The sequence below is a fragment of the Salmo salar genome, chromosome 14 (assembly GCF_965601325.2).
Source record: "Salmo salar chromosome 14, fSalSal1, whole genome shotgun sequence".
NCBI lineage: Eukaryota > Metazoa > Chordata > Actinopteri > Salmoniformes > Salmonidae > Salmo > Salmo salar.
In genome coordinates this window covers 76,852,776-76,873,618 of record NC_138304.1, presented here as the reverse complement: position 1 = coordinate 76,873,618, position 20,843 = coordinate 76,852,776, and the positions used below count along the sequence as shown (strand labels likewise).

The 20,843-nt window shown below is 41.8% G+C and overlaps 1 protein-coding gene across 3 annotated transcripts in view; it reads right to left on the bottom strand.

Annotated features, from left to right (window-relative positions):
• The window catches only part of arhgef2a (Rho guanine nucleotide exchange factor (GEF) 2a), a 73,971-nt gene that overhangs the window by 52,115 nt on the left and 1,013 nt on the right, over nucleotides 1–20,843 (bottom strand). For 2 of the 3 annotated variants that reach the window (XM_014142254.3, XM_082961197.1), the window contains exons 2-6: nucleotides 9,303–9,586; nucleotides 5,748–5,922; nucleotides 4,382–4,490; nucleotides 2,889–2,928; nucleotides 2,268–2,412 (exon numbers count right to left, since the gene is read on the bottom strand). In XM_014142254.3, coding sequence (XP_013997729.2) covers nucleotides 2,268–2,412; nucleotides 2,889–2,928; nucleotides 4,382–4,490; nucleotides 5,748–5,922; nucleotides 9,303–9,574 — 741 coding nt within the window. In that variant the 5' untranslated portion in view covers nucleotides 9,575–9,586. Of the gene's footprint in view, nucleotides 1–2,267; nucleotides 2,413–2,888; nucleotides 2,929–3,101; nucleotides 3,393–4,381; nucleotides 4,491–5,747; nucleotides 5,923–9,302; nucleotides 9,587–20,843 lie in introns of those variants that run through there. The other variant, XM_014142257.3, reaches the window with a different exon arrangement.

Here is a 20,843-nt window from a genome sequence, read left to right as displayed (position 1 = left end):
AAATTGGCACTCCAAATGGAAAAGGTTGCCGAACCATGGTGTAGCCTGTTAGTAGCAACTTCAGGAGCATAAGGGCAGAATCTGCGAAGGCCAGCAACAGTGGGAGGAGGGGGGTCTGGAACCGTTTTATTTCCTCTGGTTAGGCCATCTTGATCTCCGGCTCCCTCGAGTCTTTTGTGTGTCTTAATTATTTAATCAAACAGCGTGCTTAAGCATCAGACAAGATCAGTACACGTAGTTTATTTTGGGGGGGGACAGCCCTAACACACACCACACAACTCAGTCCCGCCCCGTTTAAAAAGTCCCTCCAGTTTTCTATCACAAGCTTGTGTTGAAGTCATGTCTCAGGACTCAGCTGATCAGGCCCCTGATTCCTAACCTACATTTTAGATGTCAGAATCTGTAAGAAAGAACCAGTCTTAAACATACACAGGCAGTTTGGTCGACTGGTTTGTCCCGGTCTTTTACACATAATCATAATGTTACACAGAATCAGCCTTGAAGACAGGGCTCACCTGCTGTAGCCTGTAACCATGCAGACTGGGTAAGCAGATTGTTATGATAACTAGGCATGTCAGACAGAAACCAGCCTGTAAAAGATAAATCACAACTGGCCATTGGATCACCATTGGCTAGGCTCCATATAGTACTCTTATTTATCTAGACCCCCCTGACGTGGATAGTATTTGTAGGCTACTTTGTTTAAAAAGTAGATAAAGTGTATACAACATTCTCTGGGGTCAAGGCATAGTTAGATTTTTTAACCAGACTCCGATGGGACATGTGTTACAGTGTGTTGCCAATGGTATGTTCTCATGGCCTCCAGTCAGTATATGCTGGAACATTGTCATAAATTCCCTGGAACACTCTTCCATGACCGTGTGTGTGTGTGTGGGTGTAAGTGAGTTGGACGTGTATGTGAGTGAGAGATCATTAGTGTGTGTGCCTATGTATGAGTGTGCACATGATGTTTAAAGTCCAAGCGAACTCCGTCTGATACAGGGAAAAGCAAGTTTGAGTCACGCTAAATTAGTCAGACTGTTAGCGTTGAATGCCATTTACCCTTCAGTTTATGGATTGTACAAGCTCTGATGGTTGACTCAGCATTGTCGGGCTGCTTAATGCACCAGTGCCAAAAAAATCCCTAGCCTAGATCTGTTTGTTCCAGGCTGGCATGACAATAACTGTAGGAGTTAGCAAGAGAGCAGAAACTGTTTTTGGACCATGCTACCAACACCTAGCTGTCCTCTACTAGATTCTAACTGGTATCAGGAGGGTTGACAGTGAGGGAGGGAGAGAAAAGCTGACTGCAAAGCTATAAAGGCGCTCAAAACAAATAAAGTGATTTACTCTGCCCTCTGATGGACATAACTGGTACATACACATTCTCAGTAGTACATTGTCAAGTACAAGTAATATCTCAGGGAATTTCAGGGCTTTGAAACACAAAAAAAGTATCAACATACGTATTGAATATGTAATAAACAGAATAATTGAAATTATTTGAGTGCCAATCCGTAAAAAAACATTGTTTCCATTGTAATGTTTTGCTGGGTATTGTTACTCAATGTAAGTGGTCAGTCATTGCACGTGAATGACCAGTCCCTTTCACAGTATACTACATAGTTATAAAGACCACGGACAAAGTCCACTGTAACCAACAGAAGCCAATAATCAAGAAGTATGCACTCTGTCCAGCGAGCATCCACTCTGTTGTGTGATAAGTACACAACCTCCTAGGTCTCTAAGCCCATAGGTTGACTATACTAGACACAATTATGCAGTTATCACAACTAATGGCTACTTATGGGACAAAATGATTCCAATATCACCAACTAATGACAACAAACAAATATATGCAGACATGTTTATTGCTCGCCATTCCATTTAAGTCATGAGTCAACACACCTTGTTCGAAGGTCAATTTATTTCTGACTCACTGTTTCCTCTACCATTACTTTGGTAGCAAGTCTACGGCCCGCAATTCAATATGATCAGCACTACTATACAGTGTTGTTGGTTGTCATAACGATATTACCCTATTAGGAAGAGACCTTAGATGTATAACGGGTTTTAGATATTGTGTGATGTGGGTTGGTCGGGCGGTTAAGGCCGCCACCAATGGCACTTATGCGATCCAATGTCTGCGAGGGATGGAATCCAGATCTTTTACACGGTTTCTCCTCTAACGGTCTCTCCATCATACATATCCATCAATGTCAATAAAAATACGATTGACTCTACTGCAGAAAGTAGGCTTCTCCTACCTTGCGGTTGCCGGCCATCTTGCGTAGGAAACTGAAGGTGCGCTCTAAAGGGCTGCTTGTCCTCTCCTCCAGGGCCACGTCTCTCTCGACCTCTGTCCAGCTTCCCTCTCTGCCCCAGAGCAGCAGACCCAGGTCACTATCCACACTGCGGGAGAAGAGAAGGAGAACATGAAGAGAGGGAAAAGGACAGGAAAGTTTGACAAAGAAAAGAGAGAAAACATGACAGTTTGTGAGAGGATGGAGGTTGGCAAAGGGAAGAATTAGAGGAGAGGGACAGAAGACAGGAACGATTTAGAGAGGATTATAGGAAGGAAAATTATATGATAAAATGACAAAGAGAAGAGAGGTCGGGAGAAAAGTGGAGAAAGAGAGGAATGCCAGATTGCATATTATCACTGCAGACCGCTTTTAGGATTGACTGTAAACGGTCATTTAATAACATCGGACACAACTATAAAAGGCACTGTGGCTTCTGTGAGAACAGGATACAGAGCCAGAATGGAGACTGCAATGCACGAGACAAAACATGCCCAGAATTGAGACGGTAGTTTGCTAAAGGAAATAGATCCAAAATGGCGGCCTCCTTTGCACAAAAGGGAAAACGGGAGAAAGGCAACTCACCTCTGCGTGGATCCTCCAAGTTGACGGTAGGGTAAAGTCTCTGGAATGCACAGATCACAAGACACTCAACACACCTTCCTAAACACTCTCCAAAGCTTATGACTCTGGCTGAACTTCTCAATAACAGCTATGCCTAGAACAAGGCAGAACAAAAAAAATACACAACAAAATATATTTTTTTAAACACACAAAGTAGGTTAATGTCCCAATCACCTGATGCTCATTCAAGGGCTGCAGTGCTATCTTTTACCAAGAATAAACTTGCCAAGCACAAAGAGTAAGTTGTTATGAGAGTGAGAGGCACAGATAGCCTATAGGCTACTGAGTTTGAGAACACAGGTTAGAAGAGAGGGATAGGAAGAGAATGATGGAAGATATTATAGTAAAACCAAGTTGGTCATCTGAGCAGGAATTGAAGTGGAGGAGACTAGTACAGAGCAAGAGAAGAGAGATGGGAGAGTTAGCAGTAGAAATGGAGGCTCTGCTGTGAATCTGGGACTGGGGCTAGAGACAGAACAAACACAGGAAGAGAGCTTCCGCAGTGCTGCACACACACACAAACACTGGTGCATACACAGATGGAGGCCTACACACACAAAAAGGGGCAGGGGCACACAAAAAAAAACCTGAGAAACACACACACGGACAAACAAACCCTTAAGAATCACACACGGAGAGACAAAAGACAGAGCCAAACAATGAGAAATAAAGACTGAAGCATGCACGCAAACTGAAAAACAGTACACACTTAAACAGTGAAACACAGTAAACACATAAACAGTGAAAAACAAACACATACACACTGAGTAACAATCCTGACAAACATACGTGCAAAAACTGACAATCATTGACAAACAAAAACAGGAATGCACTTAGTGCAAATTACAATACCCAATTATAATAATTAAATATACCCACATGACATTTACAAAATTATTCAACTAGTGTAAACAAAAACAAAGCACAATGACACAGTCTGGATACGTTACAGACCGCATAAAGGCAAGAAAGACTGCAGTCAGAGCAGTGTTTGGGAAGAGTCAGCAGTTTATAGACTTACTCATATCTAGAGATGACTACAAGGATACACTCTGCCCAGAAAACATTGGAAACAGCTACTTTAGAGCTTCAGGTAACATTCCTTGGCTGCATTCCAATTCTCTACCCTTCTCCACAAAGTGTCCACTCCCCTTCATGGACTGAATTTAAAAAGGAATGGACAGACAGGTGTAAGAAATACGGGAGAAACGAGTGTACACTTTAGGGTGAAGGGAAACAGAATATGACCGCAGGCAGCCCATGGGACCCCTTTAACCCTGTGAACTTGTGTCTGACCACAGGTTGTGTTCATTAGGGCACACAACAGAACACTTAAAATGTTTTGCAAAAGGAAACAAAAATCTGTTTCTTATTGGACAGTTCCAGGTAGGCCCTCCCCGTTTTCTTTGTTTGGTACATAACGAACACGACCCAGGCGTGCAGCGTAGGCTTACCGTAGCAGTCGGAGCGTGGTCGGGGGGCCGTGCTTTGAAGGGTTCTGTGATGCGCCACACTGAGGGTTGGGGCCGATGCACTGCAACCCTGCAGCTGGTTCGACTGCTCCTGTTTAACGCACAATTACACAAAATGAGCATTGCACTGCTCCTGTGACCCAACAACAAATTGGAGAAAAAAAAAAATCTTTATTTTGACATATACAGTTGAAGTTGGAAGTTAACATACACCTTAGCCAAATACATTTAAACTCAGTTTTTCACAATTCCTGACATTTAATCCTAGTAAAAACTCCCTCTCTTAGGTCAGTTAGGATCACCACTTTATTTTAAGAATGTGAAATGTCAGAATAGTAGAGAGAATGATTTACCTCAGCTTTTATTTTTTTCATCACATCCCCAGTGGGGTCAGAAGTATACATACACTCAATTAGTATACGGTAGCATTGCTTTTAGTTGTTTCACTTGGGTCAAACGTTTCGGGTAGCCTTCCACAAGCTTCCCACAATAAGTTGGGTGAATTTTGGCCCATTTCCTCCTGACAGAGCTGGTGAAATGGAGTCAGGTTTGTAGGCCTCCTTGCTCGCACACACTTTTTCAGTTCTGCCCACACATTTTCTATAGGATTGAAGTAAGGGCTTTGTGATGGCCACTCCAATACCTTGACTTTGTTGTCCTTAAACCATTTTGCCACAGCTTTGGAAGTATGCTTGGGGTCATTGTCCATTTGGAAGACCCACTGGCGACCAAGCTTTAACTTTCTGACTGATGTCTTGAGATGTTGCTTCAATATATCCACATAATTTTCCTCCCTCATGATGCCATCTATTTTGTGAAGTGCACCAGTCCCTCCTGCAGTAAAGCATCCCCACAACATGATGCTGCCACCCCCGTGCTTCACGGTTAGAATGGTGTTCTTCGGCTTGCAAGCCTGGCAGCTTCATTAAATAGTACCCGCAAAACGCCAGTCTCAACGTCAACAGTGAAGAGGCGACTCCGGGATGCTGGCCTTCTAGGCTGCTGATAATGTTCCTCTGTTCGCCTATGTAGATTTTCCATTAAAATTCTGCCATTTCCAGCTGCAATAATCATTTACAACATTAACAATGTCTACACTCTATTTCTGATAAATTTGATGTTATTTTAAATGGACAATTTGTTTTGCTTTTCTTTCAAAAACAAGGATATTTCTAAATGACCCCCAAACTTTTGAACAGTAGTGTACATTAACATTACAACAACAAAAAACATTACATTTTGCTCATCCCACAACTTTCATAGCATTAAAAGTCCCTATGGTTATCTCAATTCAGAATGAGTGACAGCCTGCTCGTCCAATCACACAACCCTGATTGTACAGGCTCACCTCCAATACGGAGTAGTGCTGCGAGTCAGACCCTGCCTCTTCCTCTGTGAGGGAGGACAGGGAGCCCTCCTGGGTAATGGGGTTCCTCCGAGGATCCCTCCCCCCTCGCTGGACATCCAGCGCAGCACCCAGAACCTTCTCCATCTCCTCGGGGTCCAGGTTCTCCAGACTCACACTAAGGGGAGATTCAGTTCAGTTGAACTTTATTTATCCCCTCAGGAGCAATTAAGACAGGCATTGTCAGTTTACAAATATAGAAATCCTCCACAAATACATACAGACATCACATTTCACAATAAAATGTCCTGAAACATTTGCAGAATAGAAGTAGAGAGAAGAAAGATGAGAAAAGGACAGTCTGCAAAAGTAACCAAGATAGAAGTGGAAGGGTCTCTCTCTTCTGTAAAGAAAGTCACCAAACATTTATACACACTACCAATCACTAGTTCACAATGACTATAGTTGCACATGAGAGGTTGTCGCCGTAACTCCCGATACGTGTCAAGGCAAGGAGGTACAGTGAGGGGAAAAAGTATTTGATCCCCTGCTGATTTTGTACGTTTGCCCACTGACAAAGAAATGATCAGTGTATAATTTTAATGGTAGGTTTATTTGAACAGTGAGAGACAGAATAACAACAAAAAAATCCAGAAAAACGCATGTCAAAAATGTTATAAATTGATTACCATTAAAATTATAGACTGATCATATCTTTGTCAGTGGGCAAACGTACAAAATTAGCAGGGGATCAATTACTTTTTTCCCCTCAGTGTATGTGTGTGTTGTGGTTGTAACACGGTCTGCCTGGACCTGTCGTGGTGTTTTCTTTGTGTGAGGGAGGGGGAGAGATGTTGTCCAACAATGGCTACTCTCTGGGCGGTGTGTGTGTGTGTGCGCGCGCATGCATGCAAGAGAGGTAGATTGCCCATACCAGTGTGAGTTTGATGCATGTGCTCATACAGTGCATTCAGAAAGTATTCAGACCCATTCCCATTGTGTTACGTTACAGCCTTATTCTAAAATGGATTAAATACAAAATGTTCCTCGTCACAATACCCCATAATGACAAAGTGAAAAGTGTTCTTTTATACATTTTTTTGCAAATGTATTAAAAATAAAAAACAGAAATACCTTATTTACATAAGTATTCAGACCCTTTGCTATGAGACTTGAAATTGAGCTCAGGTGCATCCTGTTTCCATTGATCATCGTTGAGATGTTTCTACAACTTGAATGGAGTCCACCTGTGGAAAGGCACAAATCTGTCTATATAAAGGTCCCACAGTTAACAGTGCATGTCAGAGCAAAAACCAAGCAATTAGGTCAAAGGAATTGTCCGTAGAGCTCCGAGACAGGATTGTGTCGAGGCACAGATCTGGGGAAGAGTAACAACAACTGTCTGCAGCATTGAAGGTGCCCAAGAATACAGTGGCCTCCATCATTCTTAAATGGAAGAAGTTTGGAACCACCAAGACTCTCCATAGAGCTGCCTGCCCATCCAAACTGAGCAATCAGGGGAGAAGGGCCTTGGTCAGGGAGGTGACCAAGAACCCGATGGTCACTTTGACAGAGCTCCAGAGTTCTTCTGTGGAGATGGGAGAACCTTCCAGAAGAACAACCATCTCTGCAGCACACCACCAATCAGGCCTTTATGGTAGAGTGGCCAGACGGTAGCCACTCCTCAGTAAACGGCACATGACAGCCCGCTTAGACTTTGCGAAAAGGCACCTCAAGGACTCTCAGACCATGAGAAACAAGATTCTCTGGTCTGATGAAACCAATATCGAACTCTTTGACCTGAATGCCAAGTGTCACATCTGGAGGAAACCTGGCACCATCCCTACGGTGAAGCATGGTCAGGATCGAGGGAAAGATGAACAGAGAAAGTACAGGGAGGTCCTTGATGAAAACCTGCTCCAGAAAGCTCAGGACCTTGGAAGGTGAACCTTCGCCCCAGTCTAACAGGACAACGACCCTAAGCACACAGCCAAGACAATGCAAGAGTGGCTTCAGGACAAGTCTCTGAATGTCCTTAAGTGGCCCAGCCAGAGCCCGGATTTGAACCCGATCGAACATCTCTGTGGAGACCTCAAAATAGCTGTTTAGCGACACTCCCCATCCAACCTGACAGAGCTTGGGAGGATCTGCAGAGAAAAATGGGAGAAACTCCCCAAATACAGGTGTGTCAAGCTTGTACCGTCATACCCAAGAAGACTAGAGGCTGCAATCACTGCCAAAGGTACTTCAACAAAGTACTGAGTAAAGGGTCTGAATACTTATGTAAATGTGATATCAGGTTTTTATTTTAATACATTTGCCAAAAATTCTAAAAATATTTTTTTTGCTTTGTCATTATGGGGTATTGTGTGTTGATTGATGAAGAAAAACCCCCTGATTTCATCAATTTTAGAATAAGGCTGTAACTTAAAATGTGGTAAAAGTCAAGGGGTATGAATTCCTTCCCTAAGGCACTGTATGTCTGTGCATCTGGACACACTGAACACTCCAAATTCTCTTCCCAAGACAGGGCCGTTGTGGGATAAACCAACCCTTACCAGTCATATCAACAAGCTTTCACCAAGGCTTGTGCCAAATATGATTTACCTTGTAACTACCGCCCACGGGAAATGTGCTATTGTCAGGTAAATCATGTGACGAGGTGAAAAGGAGGCGCTTTTAAGAGATGTGAAGACAGTTTCATCAACTAAAAAGGCATTCAAGGAAAATTCTACCCCAATAACTATCTTTTGGCATTTGTTTCATTAGTCCATTGTTGACATAGTCCCAAACTGTCATCATGAGGGGATGATTTCTGTATTTTGAAAGTAACTTGAAAACTTGATAGCTGACAAGCAAAACCTTTTTTTACTACGTCATCAATGGACTAATGAAATAAATGCCAAAAGATAGTTTGTGGGTGGTTTTCCTTTAAAGCTTCCTATGAATTTTGTGAAAGAGAGAGAGTGAAAAAGAGAGTGAGTAGGGGGTTAACTACCAGTGAGCAGTCCCTCCAGGATTTTGTGATTGCAAACGATTTAGCAAAATCAAGCAGTACAAAAAGATGGCTTGCAATTTCAACCAATCACTGCACATTTACCAAATTGCATGGTTCAACTAAGCCACACATCAAAAGTTTTCCCTTGTCACAGCATTTTGCACCAAATTGGACAAAATGCACAATGCCACGCACAATGTCAGAATTGCTGCAGCATATCAAGCATTTTTGCAGGCAAATATCAGAAAAAAATCCCTGCTAAATTCTGGAGGGACTGCCTGAGATCCACATGAATATGGTTTTCAAATAAATCATACACTGATGTTGATAGATTTGACTGTATATTTGGGTGTGAACATGTGATTTAAGAGTGTGTGAATAAGAGTGTCTATTCAAGCTATATTGTAGTTGTGTGGTGGGACTGGGTACTCTGACACAAAAAAAATTACAAATTTCCATTGTTTCTGTATAATAGATTAAAAAAAATATTATTTTGTAAATGGATAGAATATAAACATAAGGATTCCCGTATAGAATTGTATGTTTATTGCGCTCCTTACCTGCGGTTGTCGCTGGGTTCCGGCCCCTTCTGCTGCACCGTAACGATAGCCCCGGGCTCCCAACTGTGTCTCCTCCAGGGGTCCAGGTGGGTGAGGTGACGGGTGGCCTGAGAGCGCAGGGTAACCCCCCCGGCCCTGCTAACCCCCTTCACCCCAGGGCCTGGGGAGCATGGCGGGGAGGGGTATGGGAAATAGGGGTGGGTGGGTGGTATGGTGGAGGAAGAGGGCAGGCAAGCTGGTGGGTGGGCGTACGGGGAAGGGGTGGTCGGCATCTGGATGAGGGGCTGAAGTAAGAGAGGGGCACAGTGAGAGCTCATACTGTTCACTAGGGATGGGCGACGTCAACCTTGGTCCTATCGTGATTATGTGGCCATAAAACATTGTGATATAATATGCTATCGCCCCCCCCCAAACAATATTTAAATGTTAGATTATTTTTTTTATATGCACCATGCAGAAATCGCTCCGCCATTTTATGGTTGCGAAAATTAAAATATTTAGCCTAATTTCAGTTTGTGAGACAAAACAAGCAAGTATAGTGAATCATTGTACCATCTAAACTGCTGTGAAATATCTTTTCCATAACCAGAAATATTGTATTTTCAGCTGTTTGAAGCTGGTGTACAAAACCCAAAGTAAAAGATGGAAAACTAAACTTAAGCACGAGAAGCATAGAAATAGCGCACATAGAACAGATCTACCACCTCTTAGACTTGCTTTCAATGAGACTGACAGCTCTATAACTCAGATTTTTATGTGAATTTGGTCGGATCACCCAGAAAGTGACATATCGCAGTTTTAACTCAGCTAAAGACAACAGTTGGGCTATAGCGCAAAATCAAATGCAACTGGACGAATCATGACGAAAGATAATGTTGTTGAAAGCCTGGGCAGAGGCTAAGTGCAGGCAAATCTTTTCTAATATTTATTTCTGGTGGAGCTTCAGCGTGGAGCAGGTTTGTGTTTGTCTGTCTGGCGCACTGTGATGGAGCAGTGACTGTCTGATGAGGAACGGGCTGTCTTACCATTATGACTAGGGATGCACAATATAGTCAGTGAACATATCGGAATCTGTCGATATTAGCTAAAAATGCCAACATCGGTATCGGCCCGATGTCTAGTTTAACGTCGATGTGCAAAACCGATGTTAAAGCCGACATGCATACCTATATAACGTAGGTACATGACGTAATGACGCCACGTAAAATGTTTCGCTACACGTGCAAAAACAGCATTCCTAACCTAGCCCACAATGACTGCTGTGTGGGTCAAGCAGTCAACAAGTCGAGCAGCCATTTGAAAGAGTAAGAACATTTCAGCGAGAGAACTCAAAGGCGAAATCCATTAAAGCCAAGATAATGGAATTTATTGCCCTTGACAATCAACCGTTCTCTGTCGTGGGTGATGTTGGCTTTCACCGACTGGTCAAGCACCGGTACACATGTTTCCCTACCCGAGTTACACAGTAACAGCGTCACTGCTATTAGCTTCACAACATACTATGGAATGCTGTTTGGGTCTTTGCATGTCAAAAGATACACGTCAAATAACACTATTTGACGCGTTAAATAAGCTTTTAATTTGACACGTCAAATAACACAGTTCTATTATAGAATGTTGTGTGTTCTGAATTTGCACGAGCAAGCCAAGCACCACCACTACTATCAGTAGCACTGTCAAAGCTGTACAAAAAAAGTCTACAAACAAGCAAACACCAGCCACGAACGATGTATTTACAATACCGCGTTGGTAATAAAGCATTATTTGTTCGACCGCAACTTCTGGGGTAGCTAGCTTTAGCTTGGTACCTAGCTATCACCAATACAGCCAGCCTGAAAACAATGACCAGTAGAAACTGCAGTCATTTTCATTATTCTTAGCAATGATTTAAGAATCCTTGTGAGTAAGTATTAGCTAGGGAGCCACTTGCCTAATGAAATTGAACATTATAAGCAGCCAGGTAGCTTCATCTGGCTAGTGACGCTCGACCAGACCGGGTTATGTGTTGTGAAGCTAGCCACAATAAGGATTAGGCACAATAGTGGAATTTGTGGTTTGCCTTCAAAATAAAAGTAACTCTTGAAAATGATACAGAAGGTTACATTTGGTGGAATCATGCCATATATAGACTAGATAAATGTTAAACAAGGTTGGAATGTGAAGCAAAGTAATGGGGTATCAGTCTATTCGGTGACACCCACAGAATCTAACTGTGCAGAGTTTACGCAAATATTAGCGTTGTAGCTCTTATCGCGGGACTGTGACTGTGTGAAATCACCTCCCCAGTCAGCCTATTGTGTGTATTGACATTCATATTGCACTGTACAGCTTTACCTAAGGATTGGGGATCAATGAAATGGGGTATCAGTCTACTCAATAACCAGAGTTATCAGACTCCAAAACATCCACGTAGTATTGTGTTTCCACTGGAATAGTGTTCAATACACATAGGTTGACAAATGTGGCTCAATTTACAGTTGTTTCAGAGTCCCGCAATAAGAGCTACGACGCTAATGTTCTCTGGGTGTCACTGAGTAGACTGATACCCCATGTCCTTGATCCACAATCTATAGGTAAGGCTGTACAGTGAAATAAGTATGCCCCCAATGCAACTCTAAAGTATAATACATCCAGTGTGATTTCAACAGATTTTTGTCAAATTAACAAATCGTCTTTTGTTGACTTTATAACATTCCAACCTCATTTAGCATGATCCTTTCAATTATGGCATAATTCTACTATATGTATCACTGTCAATGACATACCTTTATTTTGAAAGCTAACTGCAAAGTCCACTATTGTGGCTAATCCTTTTTGTGGCTAGCTTCACATAGATGGGTCCGACCACCATTAATCAACTAAGAATTGTCTTATAAATTATGGTTATTTTAGATGACACCTAGTTATCTAGTTAGCTAGCTACCTATTTAGCTACTGAAACAGATGTCGTTTATGCTATGTTTTTGGGGAAGCACAGTGTCTGCATCCATGAGCTTGCTAGCTTTTTTAATGACCAGCACTGTAGGTGTGCGAGACAACTTTACCAGCATCACAGCATACGTATCGATGAAATATAGTTATTACACATTGATTACACCATGTAAAAAAAAAATATGAACGTGTTAAATTATATGATGCAGTCATATTCAGGTCCTGATTTGTCAACAAGCTGATTTCACACGCAAAGACCCAAACGGCGTTCCATAGTATGAGAAATCCTGGTTGAGAATGAAACGACTGGTCAAATGAACAACGAAACAGCATAGCAAGTGAAAGAAATAGCTTTTGATTATGTTTTACTGGTCCGTGTGGTGTGTGTAACCTTTATTTAACTAGGCAAGTCAGTTAAGAACAAATTCTTATTTACAATAACGGTCTACCACGGCCAAACCGGGACGACGCTGGGCCAATTGCGCACCACCCTATGGGACTCCCAATCACGGCCAGATGTGATACAGCCTGGATTCGAACCAGGGACTGTGGTGACGCCTCTTGCACTGAGATGCAGTCAAATTATGACATCATTGGCTGGATAAAGTAGTCTACTGTCTTCAGAACTTGATAATTGCTTTATTTGCCACATAAAACAGAAAAAATATATTATTGTTTGTTCTATCATAAAGCTGTGATTGAGAAAAGCCTATGCCTTGGCTTAGGCTACAGATCAGGGGTATCAAACTAATTCCACGGAGGGACAAGTGTCTGCAGGTTTTTGCTTTATCCTTTCAATTAACACCTAGACAACCAGGTGAGGGGAGTTCCTTACCAATTAGTAACCTTCATTTATCAATCAAGTACAAGGGCGGAGCGAAAACCCTGCAGACACTTTGCCCTCTGTGGAATGACTGACACGTGCTATAGACTTTTGTTGTCATTTTTGAAAGCCACAACTTTAGGACACCTTCGTAGGCTAGAATATTTGGAAAATAAGCTACTGTTCATGACTAACTCCTCTTAAAAAGCGTTTATGATAACTTATTCTCCTTCCTCATACTGGGCTATTGGCTATTTGGTTTTGAAACTCGCTTGGAAGGATTTTCCCAGCCCGCATGGATCATTTACAGTGGCAAGAAAAAGTTTGAACCCTTTGGAATTACCTGGACGTCTGCATAAATTGGTCATAAAATTTGCTCTTCATCTAAGTCACAACAATAGACAAACACAGTCTGCTTAAACTAATAACAAACAATTATATGTTTTCATGTATTTATTGAACACACCGTGTAAACATTCACAGTGCAGGGTGGGAAAAGTATGTTAACCCTTGGTTTTAATAACTGGTTGACCCTACTTTGGCAGCAATAACCTCAGCCAAATGTTTTCTGTATTTGCGGATCAGACCAGCACAACGATCAGGAGGAATTTTGGACCATTCCTCTTTACAAAACTGTTTCAGTTCAGAAATATTCTTCGGATATCTGGTGTGAACTGCTCTCGAGGTCATGCAACACAGCATCTCAAATTGGGTTGAGGTCAGGACTCTGACTGGGCCACTCCAGAAGGTGTATTTTCTTCTGTTGAAGCCATTCAGTTGCTGATTTACTTCTGTGTTTTGGGTTTTTGTCCTGTGGCATCACCCAACCCATCCTCCTGCAAAATGTCTTGATAAACTTGGGAATTCATTTTTCCGTTGATGATAGCAACCTGTCCAGGCCCTGAGGCAGCCCCAAACCCTGATACTCCCTTCACCATACTTTACAGTTGGGATGAGGTTTTGATGTTGGTGGGCTGTGCCATTTTTTCCCCTTCCAAACAACTCAACTTTAGTTAAATCTGTTCACAGAATATTTTGCTAGTAGCGCTGTGGAACATCCAGATGCTCTTTTGCGAACTACAGATGTGCAGCAATGTTTTTTTAAGACAGCAGTGGCTTCTTCCGTGGTGTCCTCCCATGAACACCATTCTTGTTTAGTGTATCGTAGACTCATCAACAGAGATGTTAGCATGTTCCAGAGATTTCTGTAAGTCTTTAGCTGACACTCTAGGATTCTTAACCTCATTGAGCATTCTGCAGTACTCACAGTACGGACACGTCTGACAGTCCTCATGCTTCTTTTGGTGTTTTTCAGAGTCAGTAGAAAGGCCTCTTTAGTGTCCTAAGTTTTCATAACTGACCTTAATTGCCTACCGTCTGTAAGCTGTTAGTGTCTTAACGACCGTTCCACAGGTGCATGTTGATTAATTGTTTATTCATTGAACAATGGGAAACAGTGTTTAAACCCTTTACAATGAAGATCTGTGAAGTTATTTGGATTTGTACGAATTATCTTTGAAAGACAGGCTCCTGAAAAAGGGACGTTTCTTTTTTTGCTGAGTTTATATGAAAATATCATTTTGAAATTTAGAAAGAGATCTAATAGGCTACTTTGAAGCAAGGTAAGACATGCCTCATAATATGTATTAAAATGTTCAGGTTTTAAACAATTAACTATATTTTTTCAAAATGCATAGCCTACTGCCTCCAGCTCATTACAAAGTGGTGTGTGACGCACTGATGAAGCCTGCCTTCCTTCCTTTACTGTTTGGGATACGGCAGCAGCAGCTGTAGCTGCAGCAGCAGCTCTCGTGCTGTCTGACAGACTTTGCACTCGAAGGCGCTGTATGCTCAATGCGTGTGATAAGATAATTTTTTAAAGAACAAATTCAGTTAAGAACAAATTCCTATTTACGATGGACGGCCTACACCGGCCAAACCCGGACGACGTTAGGCCAATTGTGCGCCGCCAGGCCAATTGTGCGCCGCCCTATGGGACTACCAATCACGGCCGGTTGTGATACCCTGGTTAGTATCCAGGCTGTGTCTGTAGTGACGCCTCTAGCACTGAGATTCAGTGCCTTAGACCGCTGCGCCACTCGGGAGCATAACAAATATACTGTAGCCTACACAGACACCAATTTAATTCCACTAAATTATGCAAATTAACCTATAGACCGATAAGCATGACCATTCAAGTCTATTTCCATCAATGAACACTCTAAAAAGCAATACTTAGCAGGCCAAAAGCCGGCTAACGGAAATGCTGACATACGCAAACACATACTTCACCGGAGGTAAAGCATCTACAACTACAGTTGGGGGCATTAAAAAGTAAATTATTCAAAATTTGCTATAGCAACTGTACATCGTTAAATGTGACAGAACTCTCATAGGGTGATGCCAAGCTCCAAGTTCATTAGCAATTATCTAACAAATTATGTAGTGAAATATGCCCCAGACAGTGTAGTTACATCCACTTTAAGCAAATGTTTACCTGTACCTGTACTGAATGCTCCCAACTATGTTTACTCATGTCTTTGGGAGGGAGTTCGTTTGTGTACTGCGGTGTCTGTGTGTGTGTACAGTGCATTCGGAAATTATTCAAACCCCTTCTCTTTTTCAACATTGTGTTACGTTACAGCCTTATTCTGAGAAGTGGCTTCCGTATGGCCACTCTACCATAAAGGCCTGATTGGTGGAGTGCTGCAGAGATGGTTGTCCTTCTGGAAGGTTCTCCCATCTCCACAGAGGAACTCTGGAGCTCTGTCAAAGTGACCGTCGGGTTGTTGTTCACCTCCCTGACCAAGGCACTTCTCCCCCGATTGCTCAGTTTGGCCAGATGGCCAGCTTTAGGAAGTCTTGATGATTCCAATCTTCTTTCATTTAAGAATGATGGAGGCCACTGTGTTCTTGAGGACCTTCAATGCTGGATACATTTTTTGGTACCCTTCCCCAAATCTATCTATCTATGCCTCTACACAATCTCGGAGCTCTACGGACAATTCCTTCGACCTCCTGGCTTGGTTTTTGCGCTAACATGCACTGTCAACTGTGGGACCTTTATATAGACAGGTGTGTGCCTTTCCAAGGCATGTCCAATCAATTGAATAGACCACAGGTGGACTTCAATCAAGTTGTAGAAACATCAAGGATGATCAATGGAAACAGGATGCACCTGAGCTCAATTTTGAATCTCATAGCAAAAGGTCTGAATACTTATGTAAATAAGGTATTTCTGTTTTTATATTTTATGTATTTGCATATCTAACATATCTAAACCTGTTTTCGCTTTGTCAATATGGGGTATTGTGTGTAGATTGAGTAAAATATATTTTTAAGTCCTTTTCAGTAAAAGGCACATGACAGCCCGCTTGGAGTTTGCCAAAAGGCACCTCAAGGACTAGCAGACCATGAGAAACAAGATTCTCTGGTCTGATGAAACCAAGATTGAACTCTTTGGCCTGAATGCCAAGTGTCACATCTGGAGGAAACCTGGCACCATCCCTACGGTGAAGCATGGTGTTGGCAGCATCATGCTGTGGGGATAGGGAGTGGGAGACTAGTCAGGATCGAGGGAAGGATGAACAGAGCAAAGTACAGAGAGATCATTGATGAAAACCTGCTCCAGAGCACTCAGGACCTCAGACTGGGGCTAAGGTTCACCTTCCAACAGGACAACGACCCTAAGCACACAGCCAAGAGAATGAGGAGTGACTTTGGGACAAGTCTCAGTTCTAAAAACCTGTTTTTCCTTTGTCATTATGGGGTATTGTGTGTAGATTGATGAGGGGGGAAAAACAATTTAATCAATTTTAGAATAAGGCTGTAACCTAACAAAATGTAGAAAAAGTCAAGGGTCTGATGACTTTCCGAATGCACTGTGTGTGTATATGAGTGTGATAACAGCTTTGAGTGTATCCACATGTCATATCAGCAGAACGTCAATGTAAGCACAGGGTTATATCATGCAATCACACAGTGGGCAAACACTTCGGAGATAAATTAGATTAGCTTTGGATGCCACCACACCCAATAGCACACAGAACAACACTTTCACAACCTTCTGACAACACTCAACATTTGTACAACCCTTTCACAACACTCTCGTCATGTCTATGAAAACAAATAACTTCCCCTAACCCATTCTTTTTAGAACACAAAAGGCTATCATAACCCTAAACAAACATAAAAACAGTTTGAAAGCCTAGTATTGAACACATCAAAAAAGGTATAACACAAAAAAAACAATAGCAAGTTAAATAGATTCCACAACTTCAACACTAGCAATCAATCAAATGTATTTATAAATCCCTTTTTACATCAGCCGATGTCAAAGCGCTACACAGAAACCCAGTCTAAAACCCCAAACAGCAAGCAATGCAGATGTAGAAGCACAACATTGATACAATGACACTAACACAAAAAGTCACAACATTTTTATAACATTATTATTATACTGTATTAACATAACACCCTCAGTGATCATGCTCTTGTGTTGTAATGGAGTTACAAATGAATAGCATGATCACCATTCACATCACTCTTTTCATCACTTACAAAATGCAATATCAATATTAGATTTACCAGCATAGTTGTCATCAAATACAGGCTATACTTCATCACTTTCTTTTTGTCAACCTCTGCTCACTCCCCCAGGTGTTTTTCTATCCTCTCCCACCTCATTCCTTTCTCTTCCTCTCTCCTTATTCCTCCCTCTATTCAAGCTGTAATTAATATCAGGTTGGGGAATGCTGTGTTTTGACAAGCACTTGTTGCAGGACATTTTGGTTTGCCTTGGGAAGGATGGATAAAGATCAGCACAGATAGCATATAAAAAGCTGGCTTATGCTCAGATGCATGAGAAAGGAAATAGTTAAGAGACACACGTAGGATGCAACACAGATCTATACAACAATGGAGCTTCTCCAATGCCAATTTCAGATGAGCTTCTTAATAGAAGAACATCATTAATGCATGACAGCTGTTTTAAATGGCTTGTTTTCACCAAATACACAGACCCTACTCCAAATGAGTCGCAAGTATAAACCTGCATACAAAAGGGATTAACTGGTTGCAGTTAAACATTACCTCTTCCAACTACCAGTAGGCCTTCAACAAGAAAATAACTTGATAGTGGCAGTATGAACAATATAAGCATAAGGGTTCTTTTGTACTAGTAGGCATTTATTCCCCTATCCTTTCTTTCTATTCTGACTAGGTTCTATATCTCCGTCTTCCTCTAACAATTCCCATCATATTCCTACTCTCTCCCGCCCTATCCTTGTTCAGGCCCATAGAGCAAACATGGAAAACAATGGGGAGTGTGATGGGTCAGCAAATACATCAGTGTTCAACTCTGAGTGAATGAACGTGTGTGTGTGTGTATGTGTGTGTGTGTCCACGCACATGTGTGTGACAGAGTGAAAAGTCTGCAAGCATACTGGACATGTCTAGCAGTATGTCAATATTTATCTGAAAGTGCATTCACACGAGGCAACAGCCCATGAGTGAAAGAAAGAGATGGTGTGTACAGTAATACTGTATGTCCATTCAGACTGCAGGTGCATGACAGTGTGACAGGACACAAAGCACCGATTAGTGTTCGGCAAACAAATTTGAACAGTCTCTATGGGCAACCAAAGCATCAAAACACAAGTAAATATAATTGGTAAAACTCAGGTTTGAAAGACCTGTTCTAAAGTCCCTCTATTGAATAAAATGATACCTATTCAATATATTGAGTAAATATTTTATTTTACTTATTCCTCATTAGTCCACTACTTACCTGGTATTCTCTTCAAAATGAATTACATGCTAAAATGATAATTACATATTACTTCCTGTGTTGACAATTTAGCTTTTGGTTTCTTAAAACAAGCACCACTGTCTTCTATTTGTTGCCCATTGAATTAAATTCTATGATGCAAATACCTGAAAAGTTCCCACTATTACCACAATATTTCTTGGTTTGAGTACTTTAGAACTCAGTTTATCCTCTTACGCACTAGCCACCTACTACTACTAGCCTTGGTGCAGGTCCTCACACTTCTGCTCTATAAAATAAAGGAATAATCTCACTGACATGGTTGCATCTGACTTCTTTAATTGACATAGCTGCATCCTGACATCCACATGTTGCAGTGGTCAATGCTGCCGACTACACTTTCATCACATGCTGCAGTTTTCGCCCCTATAGACAGACTTTAGACACAAACAGAACTCAAAATGGGTAGAATTTAAAAACTTTAGGCAAGAAGACATAACTGCACCTCTTACCTTCCCACCATCTGTCCTTCTAGTCTTTGTCCTCCCTCTGTCATCACTCCATCCCCCAACTCATGTCACTCACTAATTCCCCACCATAAACCCACACTTACCTCCCTCCCCCTCTATCTTTAGTCTCCTGCTCTTTCTTCCTATTCATGGGGGTGAGGTGAATTAAGTCACCGGTGCTTCTTTTGAGAGTTTGCCTGGGGGCCATTTGGTAAAGTGGTAACTACATGTAGCCTGGTCTCAGATCTGTTTGTACTGTATAGCATGACAATGACCATAGGGGTCATCAAGACAGCACAAAACAGATGTGCGATTAGCCAGGCTACAGTTTATTTTCTAAGGCAAAGATAGAATGTGGGAACATTTCGAAGCAGGGGTCAAATTATACATTGACTCTTGAGAGAGTGAACAGTAGACTTGAACACCATTGATATTCTTATGCCTAGGGGGTTGCTCACATTAATATTTCAACATTTATGGTGCTGCACAAATTTATATTGGGAGTGCCAATAAAGGCACTGGCCTATTTCCATCCCTGTGTTTATCTGGAAATAAAACAAAGATGGTTGAAGGTAGGAAAATACATGAGCCATTTTTACATCCAAATTGACAAAATGCTACCACACAACATTGCTCTTATTCTCCTCATCTCTTCCCCCCCCCCCCCCATTGTCTTTCTTTCCTCCATAACTCACTCCACCTCTCACAGACAGACCTGTATCAGAAGTTCTAAGTAAGTACCTTCAAAAGCTATTCTTCACTTGCATAATCTTGGTTTCCTTTCTTGACAACTTTATTCTCTGACCTCTTTCATTCCGACAGCTCGGGTTTTGGTCAGTAGCACACTTCAAGCGTGAAATCCACCAGGCAGCACAATGAGGATGGTTTAGTCTCAGGTAACAAGTGCTTTAGGGAATGTACCGTAATACACAAAGACATGGGCCCTTCACAAAACAGCTAAAGAGTTTAAGGGTTGATGTGTTCCTCATTTTCTCTCACTCTCAGGGGGATACACATTCTTAGCTGAACATTGAGCGTGACTATCTACAGATTCTACTCAATTGGGACTCTTTGGGGAGAGATGCCCAACGGGTCTTGAATTCACCTTACCTCCCTATGACTCAAAGCATTCATTAGCTAATCTCTTTAGGATGGAAATGGGGACACTCAGACACATGCACGTTGAGGAAAGGGCTTCTGCTACAGTTGCTGCCTGGTTGTTGCCTATAGGCCTACACTACTAAGGTAAAGTCTGATTGACTAAATACACACATTGTTAGAATCTCTTATTTTTACCCCCCACAATTCTGAACCAGCAAAAGAAAGGTTCTTTGTAGTTAAAGCCCTCTGTATGAATGGGGTATGAGTCTAAGAGCTGAGTCGAGTTATTGCTGTAAAACTATAGCAGTCTAACATTCTCTTTAGAATAATGAAATACATCCTGTAGCATACTTTTGTAGTGCTATGTTTTACTGTTGTTGAGGAAAGTGTTCTGAACAGGTGGCCATCCT